The sequence below is a fragment of the Gracilinanus agilis genome, chromosome X (genome assembly GCF_016433145.1).
Source record: "Gracilinanus agilis isolate LMUSP501 chromosome X, AgileGrace, whole genome shotgun sequence".
Classification (NCBI taxonomy): domain Eukaryota; kingdom Metazoa; phylum Chordata; class Mammalia; order Didelphimorphia; family Didelphidae; genus Gracilinanus; species Gracilinanus agilis.
Genome location: NC_058136.1, coordinates 19972535 through 19992904, shown reverse-complemented (window position 1 = coordinate 19992904; position 20370 = coordinate 19972535). Strand labels below are relative to the sequence as shown.

General features: G+C 42.0%; 1 protein-coding gene across 1 annotated transcript in view; it reads right to left on the bottom strand.

Moving 5' to 3' along the window:
- LOC123253517 (transmembrane 9 superfamily member 2-like) overlaps window positions 1–20370 on the bottom strand; it is a gene marked incomplete at its 5' end in the record, with an annotated part of 941355 nt that overhangs the window by 21883 nt on the left and 899102 nt on the right. The window contains 7 exons of the mRNA XM_044682699.1: window positions 8546–8603; window positions 8816–8935; window positions 11025–11157; window positions 13573–13681; window positions 16005–16084; window positions 16975–17086; window positions 19083–19210. Of these exons, the coding sequence (XP_044538634.1) occupies window positions 8546–8603; window positions 8816–8935; window positions 11025–11157; window positions 13573–13681; window positions 16005–16084; window positions 16975–17086; window positions 19083–19210 (740 nt within the window). The remainder of the gene's footprint in view (window positions 1–8545; window positions 8604–8815; window positions 8936–11024; window positions 11158–13572; window positions 13682–16004; window positions 16085–16974; window positions 17087–19082; window positions 19211–20370) is intronic.

Below are 20370 nucleotides of genomic sequence, written 5' to 3'. Positions count from 1 at the left end.
CCAAGGTAGGGACATGACTGGCCCAAGATCATACAACTAGTAAGTGCCTGAAACTGGAGTCAAACCCTGATCTCTTTTTGGCTCTGAGTCCTCCCGCATTCTGGCCACTCCACTATCTCCTCACAATCCTTGTATACTTGGCAAAGTCACTTAAAGATTCTCAGCCTCAGTTTTCCCATTTAATAAAGAGGAACAAAGTATACTTACACTATCTACTGCATCAGACTGCTGTGAGGGTCTCCTGTCAAAAGCACTAAACTAGTGCTCACTGATTACTAAGACAGCCAAGGAAGAAGATGATTCTGGCAGCAGGGTCCAGTTTAAATCAGAGTTCTCATCACTGCCAGATGCAGCGGGATGGATGTCCTGAAAGTCAGGGCTGAGAAGAGAGCCTGAGAGCAGTCCTCCCAGAGGCCACTGAATCTCCAAAGTGCACACATTAACAACTACCACATTTTAACAAATGCTTTTCATATGTGATGTCTAGGGTCCCTTCCTCTGCAAGAGGCAAGCCTGGTGGGGGCTTATGTACTTCATGAGCTCCTTATTTTTTTCCAGTTCTCTCTTCTCCTTTCCTTTGTTTCAGGGGCTGAAATGACTATCCCCATTCCCCAGGGTTTGCTACCATTGACACTTGTAGAAGCCCAAGTTTCATTTGTACTCTACCTATTATATCTTCCCTTCATAAACATTCCTCCAGGTGTCCACTCTTTTCCTTTCTATCGCACATAAAACTGTCTCTTCTGGGACTAAACTCAACTTCCTTCTACAGCTTTCCATTCTCTATTCTCTTTTACTTCCTTCCCCAGCTACCACCAGAAATCTACCTTCTCCTTTCTCTTCCCATTAATTCCCAAGCCCCTCTTATATGCCTTCTCTCCCACTGGGCCATATCCTCTGCTTCTACCTGGCTACATCCTAGAGCTGCACACTCACTGGGGTGATTCAGGGCCCTTGAGGCCAGGCTGGCTGTGCCAATCTCCTTCATATCTTGTCAGATCTTGGGTGGTTTGAATCTGAGTCCCCTATCCCACAGAAAAGATGAGATATACTCTCTGTCCTGTGGGAGGTGCCAGGTAGGCTTTCTGTCCACAGCCTCTCTGCTGGATGGACATGCTTTTTCCTATTTCTATGTAGACACACAACTACAAAGATCACCTGAGGATAAATAATGGACATGATCCCTTTCTGTCTTGAAATAACAGGCACCGAGCAGGTACATGAGCCTATGCCCTTGCCAGGGTAAAATTTTACATTTGTACTTTGGAGGAAACTGAGACCAAAGAGTCTAAGCAAGTTAAATCCAATATGACACAGTGGCACAAACAGGATGGTCACTTGGGCTCCTCCTGACCTCAAGTCCATCCTCCTTTCCTCCATACTACAGGCCATGCCCCTATTAATGGGGCTCTGAGAAATCTCTGAGAAAACTGGGTCAAAACAGGGTTCACCAGATTTATTTGGTCCCCAAATAGTGGGAAGGCAATTGGCTCTAAAGCCTTGATGTAGCAGGCAAAAAGAACGCATGGGCCTCTTAGATGGACAGCAGGAGGAGGGCTGTCTCCCTTTGGAAGTCTTCAAGCAGAGGCTACATTATCCCCTTGTCGGCTGTGCTATAATGGGGCTTCCTTTCAGGTATGGGTTGGTTTTAATGGCCACTGAGGTGAGGGCCTTGCCGACTCTAAGATTCTGGGAGTAAGGAGCAGATAGGTGGCTAAGTAGATAGAGTGCCTGGCCTGAGTCTGGAAACTTCCTCTACCAGAATTCAAATGTAGCCTCAGACCCTAGCTATATGACTTTGGGTAGGGTTAAATGACTTACCCAGAGACTGAATGGGTTACAGTATAGCTTTATGGTGTTAGGGGCTGAACTTGTTTGAAAGGGCCAGTTTTCCGTGTCTGTCCAGGGTTTTAGTTCACAAGGGCTCCACAACACTGACTCAAGGAGAGGAAATAAGTGACCATCAAAAAGCTAAGGTCAGAAGCAGCTAGGTGGCTCAATGAATTGAGAACCAAGAGTCCTGGGTTCAAATCAGACACTTCCTAGCTATGTGACCCTGGGCAAGTCACTTAACCCCCACTGCCTAGCCCTTGCTGCTCTTCTATCTTAGAACCAATGTATAATATTGATTCTAAGATGGAAAGTAAGAGATGTTTTAAAGTTGTGGTCAAGCCAAGAGCCCTATCAGAATTAGTGGAGCTCACCCCCAATTTCTCATCCTTAAAAGGAGGGTGCTATTTAGCAGGCAATGGGTAAATGGCAGCAAGTAGATAGATGTGTCCCAGAACATCAGATAAGTGGAATGCTTCTATGTGGTAGCCCAAAGGGTTCCCAAGTCAGGGGCCGGGGAGAGGCTCAGTTTAGAGGAGCTATAAGAGAAGGCCTAATCTATGCCTGGGCAGGAAAGGTCACTATGGAGAACGGGGAAGGAAGCCCGACAGGAGGTGACCTGCCATAATTGGACCCTTGTGTTCCTCAGAGACTGAATTGAGAAAAAAATTCTCATTCTTCTGAGCACAATCATTCCCTCTACATCCATCCCCCAAGTCATCTTCTTGAAACAAAAAAAGAATAAAGCAGTTTATGATCAGGGCTGGCATGTTAGACCTGATGGGACTTCAGACATCCCCTCACTTCCTTGAAAATTCTTCACCTGCTTGCTAATGCCTCCAAGTCCCTCCAGGAGGAAAAAGCCTTCCAAGCCTCAATTAGGAGTAAAAGGCTGATTGACAACAGTTTCATGTGTCTGAGTTTCAGTCTAAGTGCCATCAGCCAGTCAATAGAAGCACTGCTTTGCTCTCAAGTCTGTCCTTAGAGATTGCATCAGACGGTAGCTATAGTACAGGAATTGGACTCAGGAACCCTGGGTTCCACATGATCTAGCCCCAGTCATCCATCATCACTGAACCTCAGTTTCTTCATCTGTGAAATGGAACTGATAATTCCTACCCCAACTGCTTCAAAGAGTTATGAGAGTCACGAATGAAAGAAGAGAGGTTTAAATTTTTGTAAAGGGCTTCTATTGACACATGGAAGAATAGTGGCCAGAACAGAGGATGGATGCAGTCCACAGTGCACAATTATTACAGGCCCCTTACAGGTTTGCAGGCTGAGCCTCCCATCAAAACGGACACTCTCTGAGAGCATGGATCATGTCTCTGCCTTTTTTGTAGTCTCAGGGCTTAGCACGAGGCCTGGTTCATATGTTGTCATTATTGTTCAGTCGTGTCCAATTGACTCTTCATGATCCAATTATGAGATTGTTGGGGGCAAAGATCCTAAAATGATTTGCCATTATTGCCTTTTCCAGGTCATTTTACAGATGAGGAAACTGAGGCAAAAAGGGTTTAGTGACTTGTCTAAGGTCACAAAGCTAGTGTCTAAGGCTGGATTTGAACTCATCTTCCTTACTCCCAGCCAGGCACTCTAGCCACTGTGCATCCTAGCTGCCTGGCTCATAGTAAGAGCTTTGTAAATGCTTGCTGATTGACTGGACTTCATCACTGAAGAGAGGGAGGACAGATGTAGGTGAGTACCAAGGATGTCCTGATCTTCTGTTGGTTATGCCATACTTGCTGCCCCTTGCTCTACAGAAACTCTTCTCTCCAAGGTTATCAAAGAACTGAATGAGGAACTAAGCCTCAGCAACCTTAAATTACTATTATATCATCATCTCTTCTTGGTTTAACACAATGACCTCTTATGGCATCATCCTTTTAGATCTTTCCGTGGCTCTGGCCCTGCCCTCTTGGGCAATTCTGTCTTGCTATCCAAGGCCCCAGCATCCTCCCAGCTGCCCAGTTCTGAAAGCTCCTGGACTCCTCACTCTGTCACACCATACAGCCACCCAAAGTCACTGGCATTCAAGCCCTGAGCTCCCCACACAAGTCAAAGGTGAGTGAAAGGGAGGAGCTGAGCATCATCCTGAGGTTATAGTCTGACTGAACAGGAGGATTGTGGGAAGGGAGGAGAGCTAGATACAGGATGATAGCTGAGGAGAAAAGCAGAAAGCCAGAGGGAGATTGGAGAGTTTGGATCCCACTACGGGCTGAGATCTGCTCCAAATGCTGAGAAGGGATGAAATCAAAGGTGTGGAGAAAGGAATTAGCCTTGGCAAGCAGAGGGGTTACCCCTTCATCAGAGACAGGAGACCAGGAGACAAAGAGAGAGTGGGTTGGGGAGTGGGGAATATTAGAGGGATGTGAAATCTGGATTAGGGCACAAGAGGGCACTCTAGGCAAACGGCCTCAGGTTTGTCGGTGAAGGATGATGCATGGTCATCAGAGGATGGGGTGGGGGTTGGGGGAACTGCCCTGAAAGTCTTGAGGAGAGGACAGGTTGGGAAGGGCTTTCTAGTTATAATAGAGAGCCACTAGTTTCTTTGGGAGGGAGGGTGGTGACATTCAGATCAATGCCTTTCCAAAATTACTTTGGCAGTTGAATGGAAGCTAGATTAGAATGGGAGAAAGACTTGAAAACAGGAGATCAATTCTGTTAGTCAATGAACATTTATTAAGCACCCACTACATGCGGGGCAGTGTGCCAAGCACTGGCTTTGGGGACAGTTCAGGTGAGAGGGTAATGAGAGCCAAGTACCAGGATGGAGGCAGTGTCAGAGGAAAAATGGGACATATAGGATAGATGTTGGGAAGGTAGAAACAACCAAATCAGCAACAGACTGGACATGTGGCGTGAGAGCAAGGAGTCCAGAATGACACCAAGGCAGCAAACCCAGGTGACTGGGAAGGTGGTGGCGGTGCCGTCAACAACAAAGGCAGAGTTTGGGAGAGGAAGGCTTTGAGAAAAAGATAATGAGCTCTCTTTTGTACATATCATGTTTGAGATGCTTGCAGGACACCCAGCTTGAAATAGACAGTTGGTGATGTGGGACTCGAGGTCAGAAGGAAATATTGTATAGGTCGGTATCACTTAGTACAGTACTTGGCACTGAGTGGGCAGAGAACTACTTGCTGACTGGCTGACTGGCTTCTGACCCTACTCTTTCTTCCTTCTACCATGATTTCAATTATCATCTGTATCCAGATGAGTTCCAAATCCACAGGCCTAACCCCTTCCTGACTGCCTCCTTGATATTACCTCAATATTCTACTGGCATTTCAAGCTCTATGTCATCTTTCTTCCTAAAACTCTCACTTCAACCAAGTTGTGTATTTCTCTCCTGGCTTCCCAGCTTCACAAAGTCAGTCAGTCTTCTTTGACGATTCCCTGTTCCTTGTTCTCCAAAATCAATCAGTGAGTCCACACCAATGCCATCTCTCAGAGCCATCCCCTTTTCTGGACTCACACTGCCTCTGCTTTCCATCAGGGTCTTAGCACCTCTCACCTGACCTACTCTAACAGGGTGTTCCTTAGCCTCTGTGCCTACTTCCAAGGTCTCCCCTCCACACAGTGTCCAAAGAAATTGTCCTCTGACCACATCACTTTCTCTACTCCAAAGCCTTGGAAGAACCTCAGTGGTTCCTTCCTCATCATCTCTGGAATAAAATAGAAACTTCTCAGCATGCTCTCCCACATGATGCCTCCAATCTATCTTCCCAGACTCCTTCCTACACAAGCTGGCTGTGCTCCTTACATACTTCCTTCTCGTGGCTACCTTACATTGCTTTGTTTCCTTCAAGGCTCGTGTCTTCTCCTCCACTAAGCCTTCCCTGATCCTCTGACTTGTTGGTATCCTCTCTCTCCCAGCCCTGTGCACTGACTTATCTATACACATGATACGCCTCCTCAGTGACAAGAACATAGCTCGAGAGAAGGCATTTATTTTTTTGCCTCCCCAGACATACCACAGAAATTCAGGGCATTTCTTCTCATTTGGCCTAGCTCTGAGGTAAAACAGGTGATCAGCATTCCCCTTAAAAAACAACAACAAAGTGCTAACCATTTCTGGGAAGGAGGGAGACCATTTGGACCTTGTAACTTCAAAAAACATGTGTGGAAAATTGTTATTGCATATAACTGGTAAAATAAAATATTTTAAAACAATAACATCAGGGGGCAGCTGGGTGGCTCAGAGGATTGAAAGCCAGGGCAAGAGATGGGAGGTCCTGAGTTCCAATCTGGCCTCACACTTCCCAGCTGGGTGACCCTGGGCAAGTCACTTGACCCCCATTGCCTAGCCCTTACCACTCTTCTGCCTTGGAGCCAACACACAGTATTGACTCCAAGACAGAAGGTAAAGGTTTATTATTTTAAAAAAAGAAAAAAGAAAAAAAAGCTCTTTCCCTACCCCAAGTACAAGGCAGCAATGCAGCATAGTGAATAGAGTGCCAGGCATGGAGTTAAGACTTCAAATCTGACCTCAGATAATTCCCAGCTATGTGACTCTGGACAAGTCACTTCACCCTGTTTGCTTCAGTTTCCTCATCTGTAAAATGAGATGGAGAAGGAAATGGCAAACCACTTACCAAGAAAACCCAAAATGGGATCACCAAAAGTTGGACACAACTGAAAAGGACTGAACAACAACACCCTAAGTTCAGAAATCCTCTGGGTCAAATCATTCTATTTCCTTTAGTTTGACCCCACATTACCTGATTTCTAGTCCCTTTCAGTGGTGTAGAGAGTGGCTAGAGAATTGGCCTTGGAGCCAGGAAGCCTTAGGCTCAATTCCTGCCTCTGATACATCCTGGCCATGTGACCTTGGGCAAGTCACCTAACCTCTCAGTATTCCTGAGAACTCTTGAAGGCTTTAAGTCACCAAGAAAAGGTACCCATTGGGCAGCTCAGTGGTTCAGTGGATAGAGAGCTGGGCCTGGGGACTGATAGTCTTGGGTTCAAATCTGGCCTCAGATACTTCCTAGCTATGTGACCTTAGGAAAGCCATTTAACCCCAGTTACCTAGCCTTTAGCAACGCTAAGGTACCAATTCTAAGACAGAAGGTAAGGGTTTAAAAAGAAAAGAAAAAATAGTGTGAGGGAGGTCACTTAGGTAGCACACAGTGTATAGAGTACCAGGTCTGGAGTCAGAAGAACCTGGATTCAAATCTGGCCTCAGATGCTGTCTAGCTGTGTGACCCTGGGCAAGTCACTTAATCTTGACTGCCTAGCCCTTGCTGTTCTTTATGTCTTAGAATCGATTCTAAGAAAGGGTTAAAAAAAGAGAGAATAGTGTCAACTTTTCCCATCATAGTGAACAGGATAACTAAGGATTTATGATCAGTTTGTGGTCAAGGTTGAGAAAAGTCAATGTACTGGAGGTAAGTGAATTTTGGAAGCTCATCAAGGACAACATCTTCTCACTCAACAGAATGAAAAAGAGAGTTTTTCTCATGGTGGGCCCCCCACATGTTCATTCTAGTTTACCTGAAAAGAGTTAGGGAACAGAAGCAGATGGTTGTAGCCTGTATGACTCCCTCAGAGCTCCTTCTCCTCCACAAAAAGAGTTCTTGCCAAAGGTCACACCATCTTGCTGAAATTGCCACTATTCAAATCCCTGGATTCCACCACACACTCCCTAAGCCAACTCGATGGGACAAGAGGCCACAAAACAAGAGCCAGAGTCTTCTAAATCTTTCATGGCAAAGCAGACTCTCGCCTATGCCTAGCAAGACCATCTGCATTTAGTTGAGTCACCAATCTGGCATGAAACCTCTCCACAACTGGCTCCTCTAATTATCAGTGAAACCAAATTCTTCCTTCCTCACAGTAGAATGCCATCCGCAAAGAAGGGGGGAGAATCTGTTTTAGTACAAGTTGAAGTGTGACTTGAGAAGGGTTGCTATTAAAAAGCAAAAGCCTTTTAAAAACACATAACAGAATTTGGTATTTAAGAGATCATCAATTTGTTACTGGAGTAAAAAGAGCTGGATTTTAGGCCTCTGCCACTTATCAGCTTTGTAAACTCCAGGGGCTCAGTTTCCTTCTCTGTAAAATGGGAGGGTTGGACTAGCTGACCTCAGAGATCCCTTCCAGATACTGATCTAGAATGCTTTACTTCAGCCTAGCCCAGTCATCTCCTCTCCCTGAGCATCAGTTTTCCTCCTTTATAAAATGAAGGGGTTAGATTCTATGGCCTCTGAGGACTATTCCAACTCTATCTAGAATGCCATGTGTGGCTCTGAGCAAGTTACTTCATTTCCCTGGGCCTGTTTCCTATTCTATAAAATGCAATGGATTGGATTAGATGGCCCCTGAGGGCCCTTGCTTGGCTAAAGTCATTTTTCCATGACAGCTACAGGAATAAGCAAAGATGGGCAGAAATCGTGCTCCAATTCCACAATAACTTACAGGGGCAGTGGTCCCTGCTTTGCCCTTCCAATGTGATGCAGAAGGCAGCCAAGAGTTTCTGAAACTTCCCAAATGACGACCACACACTCGCTGTGGCCAATAACTCTTTTTCCTAGAGGCAAGATATTCAATATACAGAAAAATGAAGAGAACATGGAAATAACAGAAAGAGCTACTTGGAGAACACGGTGGCAATTAATCACTTCACTGCTTCCTCATTATTATCTATAATGATTTCTCCAAGGCAAAATACCCCCAAAAAGGATAAATTTCAAAAGATGGCACCTCCGATACTAACCCAGGGCATAACAGTGCTGTCAGCAAAACATTCGTCTTCCACTTTTCACCTCGAAATGCTGAGGAAGAAATTGAAAAAGTCATCATTACTCAAGAAACCTGATTAAGCGATTTTCCCAATTTTTTATAGTGACAAAGGTACCATTTCATTCCCATAGCTAGGTCACAATTCCCATATTGACTTATCACTTGAAAAATGCTATTTTAAGGCCCTTTAATCCCGACACCGAACACGTCAAGTAAGTCGAATAAGAAACATGGCTATACTTACTCTTATACATCTTAGCAGACACATAGCCAGCAGGAGTTCCCAGCAGGACCCACAGTATGACTGCACAGGTCATTAATGCACCTCGATTGGCAGGTGAAAGAAACCCAAGGCAAGCTAAGACTAAAGGCATGAAAAAAGAAAATTCAGCCAGTGAAAATAATCACTTTGCAATTACACAGTGCTTTATAGCAAATTAAGGGTAACTCGATTAGGATTTCACATTATAAGCAGCAGCTACAAAGGATATTCTTGGGGGGGCCAATAAGTGAGTAGTACTTCAAATTATAATAATTTAACTCACCTCTCATGATTTTGGGGGGAAAGAAAAGTATGATTTTTTTAAAAAGCAAGTAAGGTAACTTTGAAAGCTGAATGAGTTTCAAATTGACTGAAAATACTTTCCCAACATTACCCTCAACCAGTAACATAAACAGTGAGAGTTTGTTCTTCTCAAAAAGTTAAAACAGAAATGGAGACGTGAGGAAGAGAGGGAAAGCCAAGAGATACTCTTTGGATGTGTATAAATGGAATTAGCTCACCCCCCATTCATAGTTAAAACTCTAGCCACCAGAGATAATGTCCTCCCCACCTCCCTTAGTGGGGAGGGGAGATGAGTTACCCACACGTGACAATAAGTAACAAATCAAGAACAAGGGACTGCCCTTTGGGCAGTCCAAAAACAATGTTGAGGCTGCCATTTGTCCACTTGAATTGGAGGTGGACCTCCAAGAAGTGACGAAAGATGCTGTCCTTCAAATATGATGGTAACTTCCTGTTGGGGCAGTTGGCGCTTTGAACTTGGTGCTGAAGGATCTCTGCTGAGACCTCAGGCAGCTTCCCCTCTGAATTGTCACGTGGGTAAGTTAGGCTGACTCCCTTTGGCCTACCTTGGTGTCTCTAGAGTCTTTATCTCAATAAGGCTTCTTTGCCTCTCTAATTGCTAAGGCCTTGTGACTAGTAGCCTAGTTTAATTAGCCTTTTAACCCTCTCTCTGTCCGGACCTCTGCTGGTCCGGGCCAGCCTCTCCCTCTCTCTATTTCCCTACCTTCTACCTTCCCAATTGTAAATAAACTACCATAAAACCCATCCTGACTTGGGTCTATTTTAATTATGGAATCAATCTGAATTATTGATTCCTGGCAACCACACCTTAATATATATATATATATAATATCTAAGTTTTCCCTCTTACAGATCAGAGGAATCGACAAGCCTAAGCAAGAATATGAAAATCATAACTAGATCTCAAAGAAGGCAAAGAGGAGCAAAAAAAAGAGAGAGAGAGAGAGAGAGAGAGAGAAGTTAGAAGGGGGAGCATTCCCTTCTTTTTTTGTATTCATTTCCAGTATAGTCCTCTACAAAAATGGCAAGCTTCTCTTTGGGCTAAGGAATTAGGGTATTTCGAGATCTTCTACCAATTCCATGCCCACTACAGAGGACATTCTGCTGGGATCTAAAAGGATTAAAAGAGTTAAACTAAATTTATGGAAAACATATAGCCACATTTGGCTAAGCCTAACTGTCAATATTTTTAGTTTAATAATAAGCAAATAAAATTAAAAATGAGTATCACAAGAAATGTTTCAGCAGTTTTTACATCATTACAGTTATCTTAACTGCATCCAAGTCACATAGGCTTCATTTTTTTAAAAAAGACTCATTTATTCTATTGCTTGCCTTTTCAATGGGGAGGCTGAAAATAGATGAGAAAAAATTAAATTTAACAAGGTAAAAAAGGACTCACTTAATCACTGTATTTTTTTAAACATCTCATTGAGTACTTTTAAAGTTCAATTATACTATTTTATCTCATTTATTTCACAATTATAGCATTTTCCATAAGAAAAGTTCACTGAAGCATTTTAAAATAAAGACAAGGAAGGACATACAAACAAGCCTGGCAATATGGAAAGTTAACGTGTTGAATTTATCATATGCTATTTTTTTAAAAAAGCAAACTTTTATAGAATGGAAATGTGTGATTTAACACACAGATCTCTTTTTCTGCTCTACTCAGTATATGAAAATGGTCTCTTTTTTTCTGGGGATGTTTGTTAAATTTGAAAAACAAAAATGTTTTTAAGTAAATAATTTTCTGAGGAAGGAAAGAGGGGATTGATTTTCCACTGTGGAGATTTGGGAGCTGTGACAAAAAGACTCCAGTTTTTGACACTGTTTCTAAGAAACTCCACTTCCAAATGCTACTCACATAATGTAATAAAGGTCATAATGAAAATTTGTGTTCCTTGACCCAGGAACACAGCCAGCAACATTGCCTTCTTTGGAGGCCTGAAGACATCTCCATGAACCAACTTCCAGCCAAACTCTTCTTGGGCATCTTCCTATACACGTGAGAGAAAATGTCTTTGATAAATATACAAGTTCTTGCCTCAGAAATTTGGCATGCATTTGATCCTGAAAATTATGTGAAACAAAATCTTCCTCCAAAGACAGATAAACTGGAAACAAGGGCCTCATTAGCCATAAAATTAGTGATGGATAGGGTCCAAAAGTATCTCTGAGAGCATTTCTCTAATTTTACAGATAAAGAAACTAAGGCCCTTGGGTGTTGGGAAGGAGGTGACTTGCCCAAGGTTATACAGCTGAGCTGAGACAAGAACCCCAGGCTCCAGACTTCCACTACAACAAACATGTGGTCTGTCACAATGCCCTTCCACTAGAGAACTTGGCAATAATCTTGAATGCTAGGTAGGGCACATTAACTAAACAAAGTCTAGCATAACAATTTTGTTTTTCAGATGAGTTGCAACCCGTCGTGTGCTATAATGACATACTAGGGGAATTAAAGGTAACAACACATCTGTTCCCCCCACTGATCCTTTTTAAAATTAAATTTAGAGATTTTTTTTCAATTAACAAGAATCTATTTTCTCTCCCTCCTACCTCTCCAATCCCACCCTCCATCCTAATTGAACAAAAGAAAAAGAAAACCTTTATAACAAATGTACATAATTAAGTGAAGCAAATTCCCACACTGTCCGTATCCAAAAATCTCTGCCTCAGGAGTCCGGAGGTGGGCAGCATGCTTCAGCCCACAAATGAAAAATCTAAGACTCTACAGGTAATTACAAGAGTCAAAAATTGAAAACAGGAGATTATTTTAATGGAACTGAATACCTAGGGCTCTGCAAAACTCTGAGTTTGCTCAAATAAACCGAACAGTTTCAACTGAGATATTTCTGTAGAGCAATAATCTTTCATCTGACCATGACCTATGACCCTATGAAAACCAAATCCACCATGCTTCTATATAATCAAGTCTGTATGTATTTCCTTTGACCTGGACTTTTTTATCTATTCAGCTCTGAGGTGTTTTGAGACTCTCAATTTACTCATCACCCTCAAGGTAAACATAGATTTATGACTGTCATCTAAAATTTCCTGTCTAATTAGTGCATTCTGGGTAGTACTGAAGGCATTCTATTCTAAAGACAAAGATCACATTGTTTCCCAGTTCCTAGGAAAATAATTTGTACAAACAAAAACAATGCAACCAAAATCAGAAGGGAAACAACAAACTGGGAAAAAATTTATGTAACAAAAAATTCTGACAAAAGTCTAATTACTCAAATATACAAGGAACTAAATCAATTGTATAAAAAATCAAGCAATTCCCCAATTGATAAATGGGCAAGGGACATGAATAGGCAATTTTCAGATAAAGAAATCAAAACTATCAATAAGCACATGAGAAAGTGATCTAAATCTCTAATAATTAGAGAAATGCAAATCAAAACAACTCTTGAGGTGTCACCTCACACCTAGCAGATTGGCTAAAATGAAAGAAGGGGAAAGTAATGAATGTTGGAGGATGTGGCAAAATTGGGACATTAATGCATTGCTGGTGGAGTTGTGAACTGATCCAACCATTCTGGATGGCAATTTGGAATTATGCCCAAAGAGCGCTAAAAGAATACCTGCCCTTTGATCCAGCCATACATACTGAGTTTGTACCCCAAAGAGATCATAGATAAAAAGACTTGTACAAAAATATTTATAGCCTCACTTTTTGTGGTAGCAAAAAACTGGAAAACAAGGGTATGCCCTTCAATTGGGGAATGGCTGAACAAATTGTGGTATATGCTGGTGATGGAATACTATTGTGCTCAAAGGAATAATAAACTGGAGGAATTCCATGTGACCTGGAAAGACCTCCAGGAAGTGATGCAGAGTGAAAGAAGCAGAGCCAGAAGACCATTGTACACAGAGATCGATACACTGTGGTAAAATAGAACGTGGTGGACTTCTGTACTGGCAGTAATGCAATGACCCAGGACAATTCTGAGGGACATATGGAAAAGAACGCTACCCACATTCAGAGGAAGAACTGCAGGAGCGGAAACACAGAAGAAAAACAACCGCTTGAACACATAGGTTGATGCGGACATGATTAGGGATGTAGACTCGAAACGACCACACCAATGCAACTAACAATAATATGGAAATAGGTCTTGATAAATGACACATGTTAAAACCAGTGGAAATGCACATTGGCTATGGGGGATGGGGGGTAGAGGGGGAGTAAAGGGGAAAGTAAGAGCATGAATCATGTAACCATGGAAAATTTCTAAAAAATTTTTTAAAATAAATAAGTAAAATTTCCTATCTATCTAGTGCATGCTGGGTAGTACTGAAGGCATTCTATTCTAAAGACAAAGATCACATTATTTCCCAGTTCCTTGGAAAATCAAGAGAGCAGAATCTTGTTCAATAACATCTATGCATATTTTACTTACAATTGAATCAATCTGATTGTATCTTGCAATATCTTTATGGAGAGTTCTTAGGATAATCATGGCCACCATTCCAGATAAGAAAAGAACAATGATGAGGGAGTTCATTATACTAGAAGTAAAAAAAAAGTCACTCTCATTTTAATTTCTTATTTGCTGTGTTAAAAACAAGAACAATACAAGTTTGTGTACAGCTAAAGAAAGAACAATGAGTTAGCTGGGCAGCCTTGTATAGGTCAGCCCAACTTTCCTAGGTTTAGGTTCACATTTCTGGCATAGATTTATTAACTTATTGATGTAGATAGAAAGGAACTGTTGAAGAAATTTCCCTTTTGCTAAGGCAGATAAACAATTGTTTGGCACTTCATGGTCTTCCCTATAGAGTTCCCTGAAACATTCAGAGGTTTAGTGATTATGGGGGAAGAACTGAAACCTATACTTGGCCTCCTCTTCCTGATTCGGAGGCCAGACTCCAGCCTTTGATAGAGTAAAGCCTAAGTTTGACATCTGTTGCTATATAGAAGACTCCAAGTTTTATCAAAGAAGGCTATAAGAAGTTCTTGAGACAGGAAACTGGCTGCCTTAAAGAGGAGGGGGGAACTTCCTATTTTTTAAGCAACGTTATTTGAATGAGGAAAAAACTCTTTTTTAAAAAAGGTACAAATGCTTCTTCTCAAAGGAATCCTCTGATTGGAGAGGTTAACTGGATTCACCCAATACCAACCACACTTGGTGGGAGATCTGGGAATGAGGATTCAAGACTTCGACCAGGAACAGGGGTTCTCAGATTTGCACAGTCCACAGATCATGCTGCCTATTTTCCCTACCAACTTCTACTTGGTAGTTTGTAAAAAACTTTAGCAAAATTAGTGGCGAGTTTGGCACTGCTTTTCTGAGACACCCAAACATAAGGAGCCTGAGAACAAGAGCGGTCGGCAAATTAAGACATCCATCAATCAGCCTGAGCTCCAAGCCAAGCACAGGCACTGTTATGGCATCAATACCGGCAGCCCACAGACCAGCTGGAAGCACTTCCCTTGGACAACCACTAAGGACAGGTGGTTTACCATCCAAATAAAACAGAATTCAGAACAGCTCTGCAGAGGGTATAGCAAAACAGCTCTAGGGCACCACTGAACAGAAGGCTGCCAAGGTATTTGGTCACCACTCGGAAGGGGGGAAATATTGGGGGGGGGTGGATTTATGGTTTCTCTTCTCCAAAAGCTCCCTTCTCCCAGAGAACTAGATCCTTGGATAAATAACAGTGCTACCCAGGAGGTAACACAGCTAAGCCAGAGGGGTGGGAAAAAGTAGGTGCCTCTTTATGCCAGGAGAGGACAGTGACATTCTGCCCCAAGTCCAGGCGGTGGACAGTCAATGCCTGGATTTAAGTGGTATAGGGAATACAATTCTACCTGGGTATAAGCCTGGCCTCACCTACTTCTACTGACAAGGAGAGGGAGAAGACAGCTAGGACTCCTGGAGACAGCTTGCCCAGAGCAGCATAGCACCAGGGGTTTTAGATCCCTAGGTCTGGCCTGCCCTGCTGTGCCAGCATAATCTCTGTGGGAAGATGGTATGACTTCCCCTCTCAGGCCTATCATGGGGGGTCTCAGACCACTCTGGTCAAGCTAATACAGCTCCAAAACTCCAGTCCAACCACTAGCATTTGGGAGCAGTATATGACAGTGCCAGGCCTTCAGTTAAGCAGAACCTATTCACCTGCCAGAGACCACTCCCACCAAAAGGGTAGATTATGTGCAGAAAGAGAAACATGCAGCTAAGCATATGGATATTATACATTACATAAAAATACATATACCCTAGAGCCTCAGGACCCTACATTCCTCAGTCTCTATTATTTACTACCTAGATTCAAGTCCCAGCTCTTATCTATCCAGGTTATTCAGGCCTTATCCCCAAGTTTAGGCTGGACCACTCTGCATGCAGTATGTACCACAGGCCAAGTGACAACATGCTTATGATCACCCATTCACATTTATCGCTCTAAATTGCTTTCTCACCCTTGTGGATCACGTCCCAGAGGGAAAACAGAAGACAGCTTCTCTGCCCTCCCTGATTCAATCTTCTCCCTTCTCTTGCTGTCAAACTTTCCAGACCCCCACAATTAGCTGAAATCTCTACCAGCCTATGCTGTTTAGGCTGCTTTCCCTCCCAATTTCTGCTCTCCAAAGGAATGGTTCTTAACCCAAGGCCTCCAAGCTTGGTTTTTTTTAATATTTTGATGACTATATTTCAAATATAATTGGTTTCTTTTATAATCCTGTATTTTATTTTATGTAATTAAAAACATTATTCTGAGAAAGGGTCCATAGGCCGATTCAGATGGCCAAGAGGTCTATGATACAAACAAGGTTAGGAAAACTCTTGTCTTAATGGAAAATGTACATTTAGAATTTCCACAGAAAACTTACCTAAACCACTGGATGTTGGTATGAGGCATGGACTCCAAAATGTAATCCCATCGAGATGCCCATTTAATGTTATTGTTCTCCTAAAACAAAAAGAAGAAGCCACATGACCAACCACAGACTGACTTTCTGTTAATTTCAATTTTCAGATGCAACCTGCCAAAACTCTGCATTCACTGGCTTCTGTGACATTCCATCTCATTCCACAGAGGCAGGAGTCTAGCCCTTTCATCTACATGTCTTGGTACTGCATAGGTTGAGTCAGGACTGGAGGGGAAAAGCCTGAATGTGGAGGAAAATCTAGATTCTCATCGGAAAATCAATGTAAAGTACAATTTCCTGTATATGAACTCAGCTGCTTTGTCTAACGGGTCCTTATGCCTTTCAGTTATCGACATGTGAGGTTGGTGTAGCCTGCAGACAGCATTGCCAATCATTACTGTTCAAAAAGGAGCTGCTTAGTCATGATAAGGCAGTAAGGCAGCTTTTCTCTTGAATAGCTGGCTGTCATTACCTGCTTACGTGTGTGTGTATGTGTGTGTGTGCACGCGTGAGCACACACACACACACACACACACACACACACACACACATAAATGCATGCACCTGGCCCTGGGATGTGGGATTAGCCAGCACTAGGTTTTTGAGGAATCAAAAAAAGGTGCCAGAAGTAGTAAGAATAATCATGATAGGCCCAAAGCTTTTGTGCCAAAATCACACATAAAATTTCTACCCCAAAATTATTCATTTGCCCTCATGACACCCCCATAGGCACCAGTCCTTCACCCTCGAGTGCTTGACAATGCCCAACTTGGCTTGCCCTTTTTTCCTTTTATAATTGGATCCCTCATGAGCTATAGTCCTGGAATGTGATAAAGGTTAAAGAAAGCTAGATAGCAGGAACATCTTTGACAACAAAGGGGAAAAAAAACACAAGAAAATCCAGATATCATCATCAGCAAAAGATACTTACTTCAAATTTCACTGAGTAAGTATAGATCAGTTTCAACTTATTAGTAAATTCCCCAGGTATTTCCATAGGGGATCCTTCACAAGTCAGATGATCTTCATCTGTGTGTTTATAGCTAATAAAGGAGGAGAAAAGAGGGATTTTTTTTAAGAGATCACATTCTCTAAAATTTCTGCTATATAGTTACTAAGATAATAATAATAAAAATAATAGTTTTTATATGGAGCTTTGAGATTTACAAAGCATATCCCAAACATTATCACATTTAGCTTCTCAACAACCCTAAGAAACTGATGCTATTATTTTCTCCTTTTTACAGATAAGGAAACCGAGACAGAAATGGTGAAGTGACTTGCCCAGAGACACACAGCTAGTAAGTGTCTAAGGCAGAATCGGAACTCAGGTCTTCTTGTCTCTAAGTCCAGTGTTCTAACTGTGCCACCCAGATGCTTCTAAAGAAACTTCTAATGAGAGACTGAAGATGTGGTCCTCCACTTTGTTCCACATTTAAATATCTGAATATCATAAAGAGTGAAGGTTCTAAACATGTCCATTGATCACAAGACAGTCACCACCATATTCTAAAGGTCAAGAGAGAGCTCCTGCTGCAGAGAACAAATCTCTGTCCTTTTCACCAGGCAGCTCCAGAAAGCATTTTTCCAGCCAAAGGCTTTGCTCCTCATCTGTGATCTGCCCTTTGGTGTCTTAAAGGTCTTACCTTGTAAGCTCTACATGGGGCAGGGAAGGAAAGAGAAAAAGCAGGAATCCCACTGTGAGGATCAGGCACCATGCTAGGCACCAAAAGACATCATGGAGAGACTCTCTGGGATGCCATGGGCGGGGTGGTGGCACAGAACCACAGAAATGTTCAGCCTGGAAGGCTCAGTCAGCTCTGCCACAACTGGTTGGGTTCTTTTGCCCAAGTCATGTGCTCTGCTCTACCCCAACCCAGCTCTTCTCTAACACTGGATGGCTCCAGAGCTCCCCTAGCCCTTTTTTTTCTAATTCAAGGTTTAATTCAATAACACAAAGATGAATGACATTTCCTCAACATGTAAGAGAAAAAACTGCAATAATAAAGTCTGTCGTACCAGAAATTTCAATATACTCGGTGCATCAACAACTTGAAATTTTGTCTACATGAGCAGTCCCAATGCCTAAAAGTATGGCTGAAGGCTCCTAAGAAATATCTGAAGTACTTTTCTTGAAGAAAAGTTCTATTTAAATGCAAGGCATTATATCTGTTACATTCATTTGTATTAGTTTGATAGTACAAAGAAATTTGAGCTTAAAAAAAGATAAGTATTTGGCTACTAGAGAGAGCGCTTGTGATATTAATCTATTTAATGTGCCAGAGGAGGTGAGTGCAGCCTAACACAGTGAGGAGACCTACACAAGGTCACACAGCTCAGTGGGGGCGAGAACTACCTCTGAGGTCCAAACTCTCAAGCCACTGTCCTTGGGTTTATCAACTCACCTCAGGCAATCTTCATTCCTAACCAAGTCTGGCCTCACTTTATACAATCATGAAGCTCCAGACAGACATATATGTTTATATGTGTGTAGGAATATCGATACACACACAAGCATGTACATATCCATAAATATTTACACATGCATATGTATGTACACACTCATACGACCTTAACTTTGCAAGTCAGAAGGGACCTACTTTGATTCAACCGATTTTAACTCATGTTAGGCCCCATGGAGGGGAAGGGAGATGCCAGGCTTCCAAAGTATAGATAATGTGCAGTCCCTGCCCTTATGAAACTCAAGGATATTCTAGGGGAATATGACGCACAAATAACCATAAAAGAGAATAACAGGTGATTAATCAATAAGAGAGGTAAGAGGAAATTGCGGAGGTAAGGGCTAAGGGGGAAAAGGCCATTACTGAATAGGGTGTGGTTCAAGGACAGCTTCCCAGAGAAGGTAGAAATTAAATATTTAAGTGAAAGTGGGGTCATTAATCATTTTTTCACCCGACTTTATTTTTCTGCATTAATTTAAAAAGCTATATTAAAAACTCCCTTGGTGTTTCTGTTTTATATATATTTTTTATTTTTTTTAAAACTAATCTAATTAAAAAACCACACGCTTAAAATTACCTTTTCGGCTCAAGTCTAGCAGTAACCAGCCGAGCTCCAGGCCAATTTTCATCTTTTCCACTGTGATATGTAATCGTGATGTCAACATGATTGAAGAGGTAAAAAGTATTTTTTTTGTTAAATTCAGACTGCAAAAAAAAGAACAAAATTGAATGTTTAAAGGCATTTTTTAACTTTTTCCTACAACTGAGAGGTCTAATTATAATAAGAAATAAAATTAGCTACATTATACAAAGCTACTAAGAGAACTGAGTTTTATGACTTTGAAGGTCCCTTCCAGCTTTAAATCTATAAGCAATCATGCGCAACTGCCCTATAAATTAAACTGCTAGCTAAGTCTGGGGAAAAATGCATTTTATTGATGCCTTCTGTCTTTACAACATAGTCAATTCCAAACGCCCACTGCCTGTCCAGAATGCATCCTCCCTTGTGACAAAGAAAAACAATTAAGCTAAAACATCGGACACAGTGACTGCATCTGACAATATATACCACATTCTGTCCTGGCAGTCCCCCGCCTCTCTGCCTTCAGGGGGAATGTAGGTTCCATTATCTGTTCTCAGGGACCTTCACTGGTTTTTCAATTACTCAGAGTTTGACTTCCTTTTAGAGAACTTTTTGTTTACATCACTGTAGTCATTATGAATGCGGTTCTCTCCATTATGCGTCAGTTAATACAAATCTTGCCATGTTTTTCCAAATTCCTCATGTCTGTCACTTCTTACTGTAAAATAATATACCATGACATTCATATGCTATTTTTTTCAGCCATTCCCAAACTGGTAGGCACCCACTGTTTCCAATTCCTCTCCCAAAGAGGAGTCTTCTGGTATATATTGGATCATTACTTGACTTCCTTGGGGCCCAACAGGGGAATTGCCAGGTCAAAGGTATGGAGAAGGGGCTTTTTTCTTGCTTCACTCTGAATTAGTGCCCAGAAATGTTAGACTAATGCACAATTCTCCCATCAAAGAGATGCCAACTGATTCTACCATAACCTGATGGCCCTGTACATCAAATATTGAACAAAATGGAAAGCCTATTTCAAATGTGGTTGTGAAATCTACAAAGTTTATCTCTAGGTCCCATATCTGAAGGAAAAGTGAATGAACCTCATCAACACATGAATACTTATCAATGGCTCCCTAGTATGGGGTAGGGGGTCCCTTTACTTCACAATACTTAAAGCTGAGCAGATCCCTAGGTTTAGTTATTCTAACTCCAAACAAAACTTATTTGTGGCCATGAGCTGGAGGGCAGAGGAAAGGTAGAATTCCTCTTTTGGTTT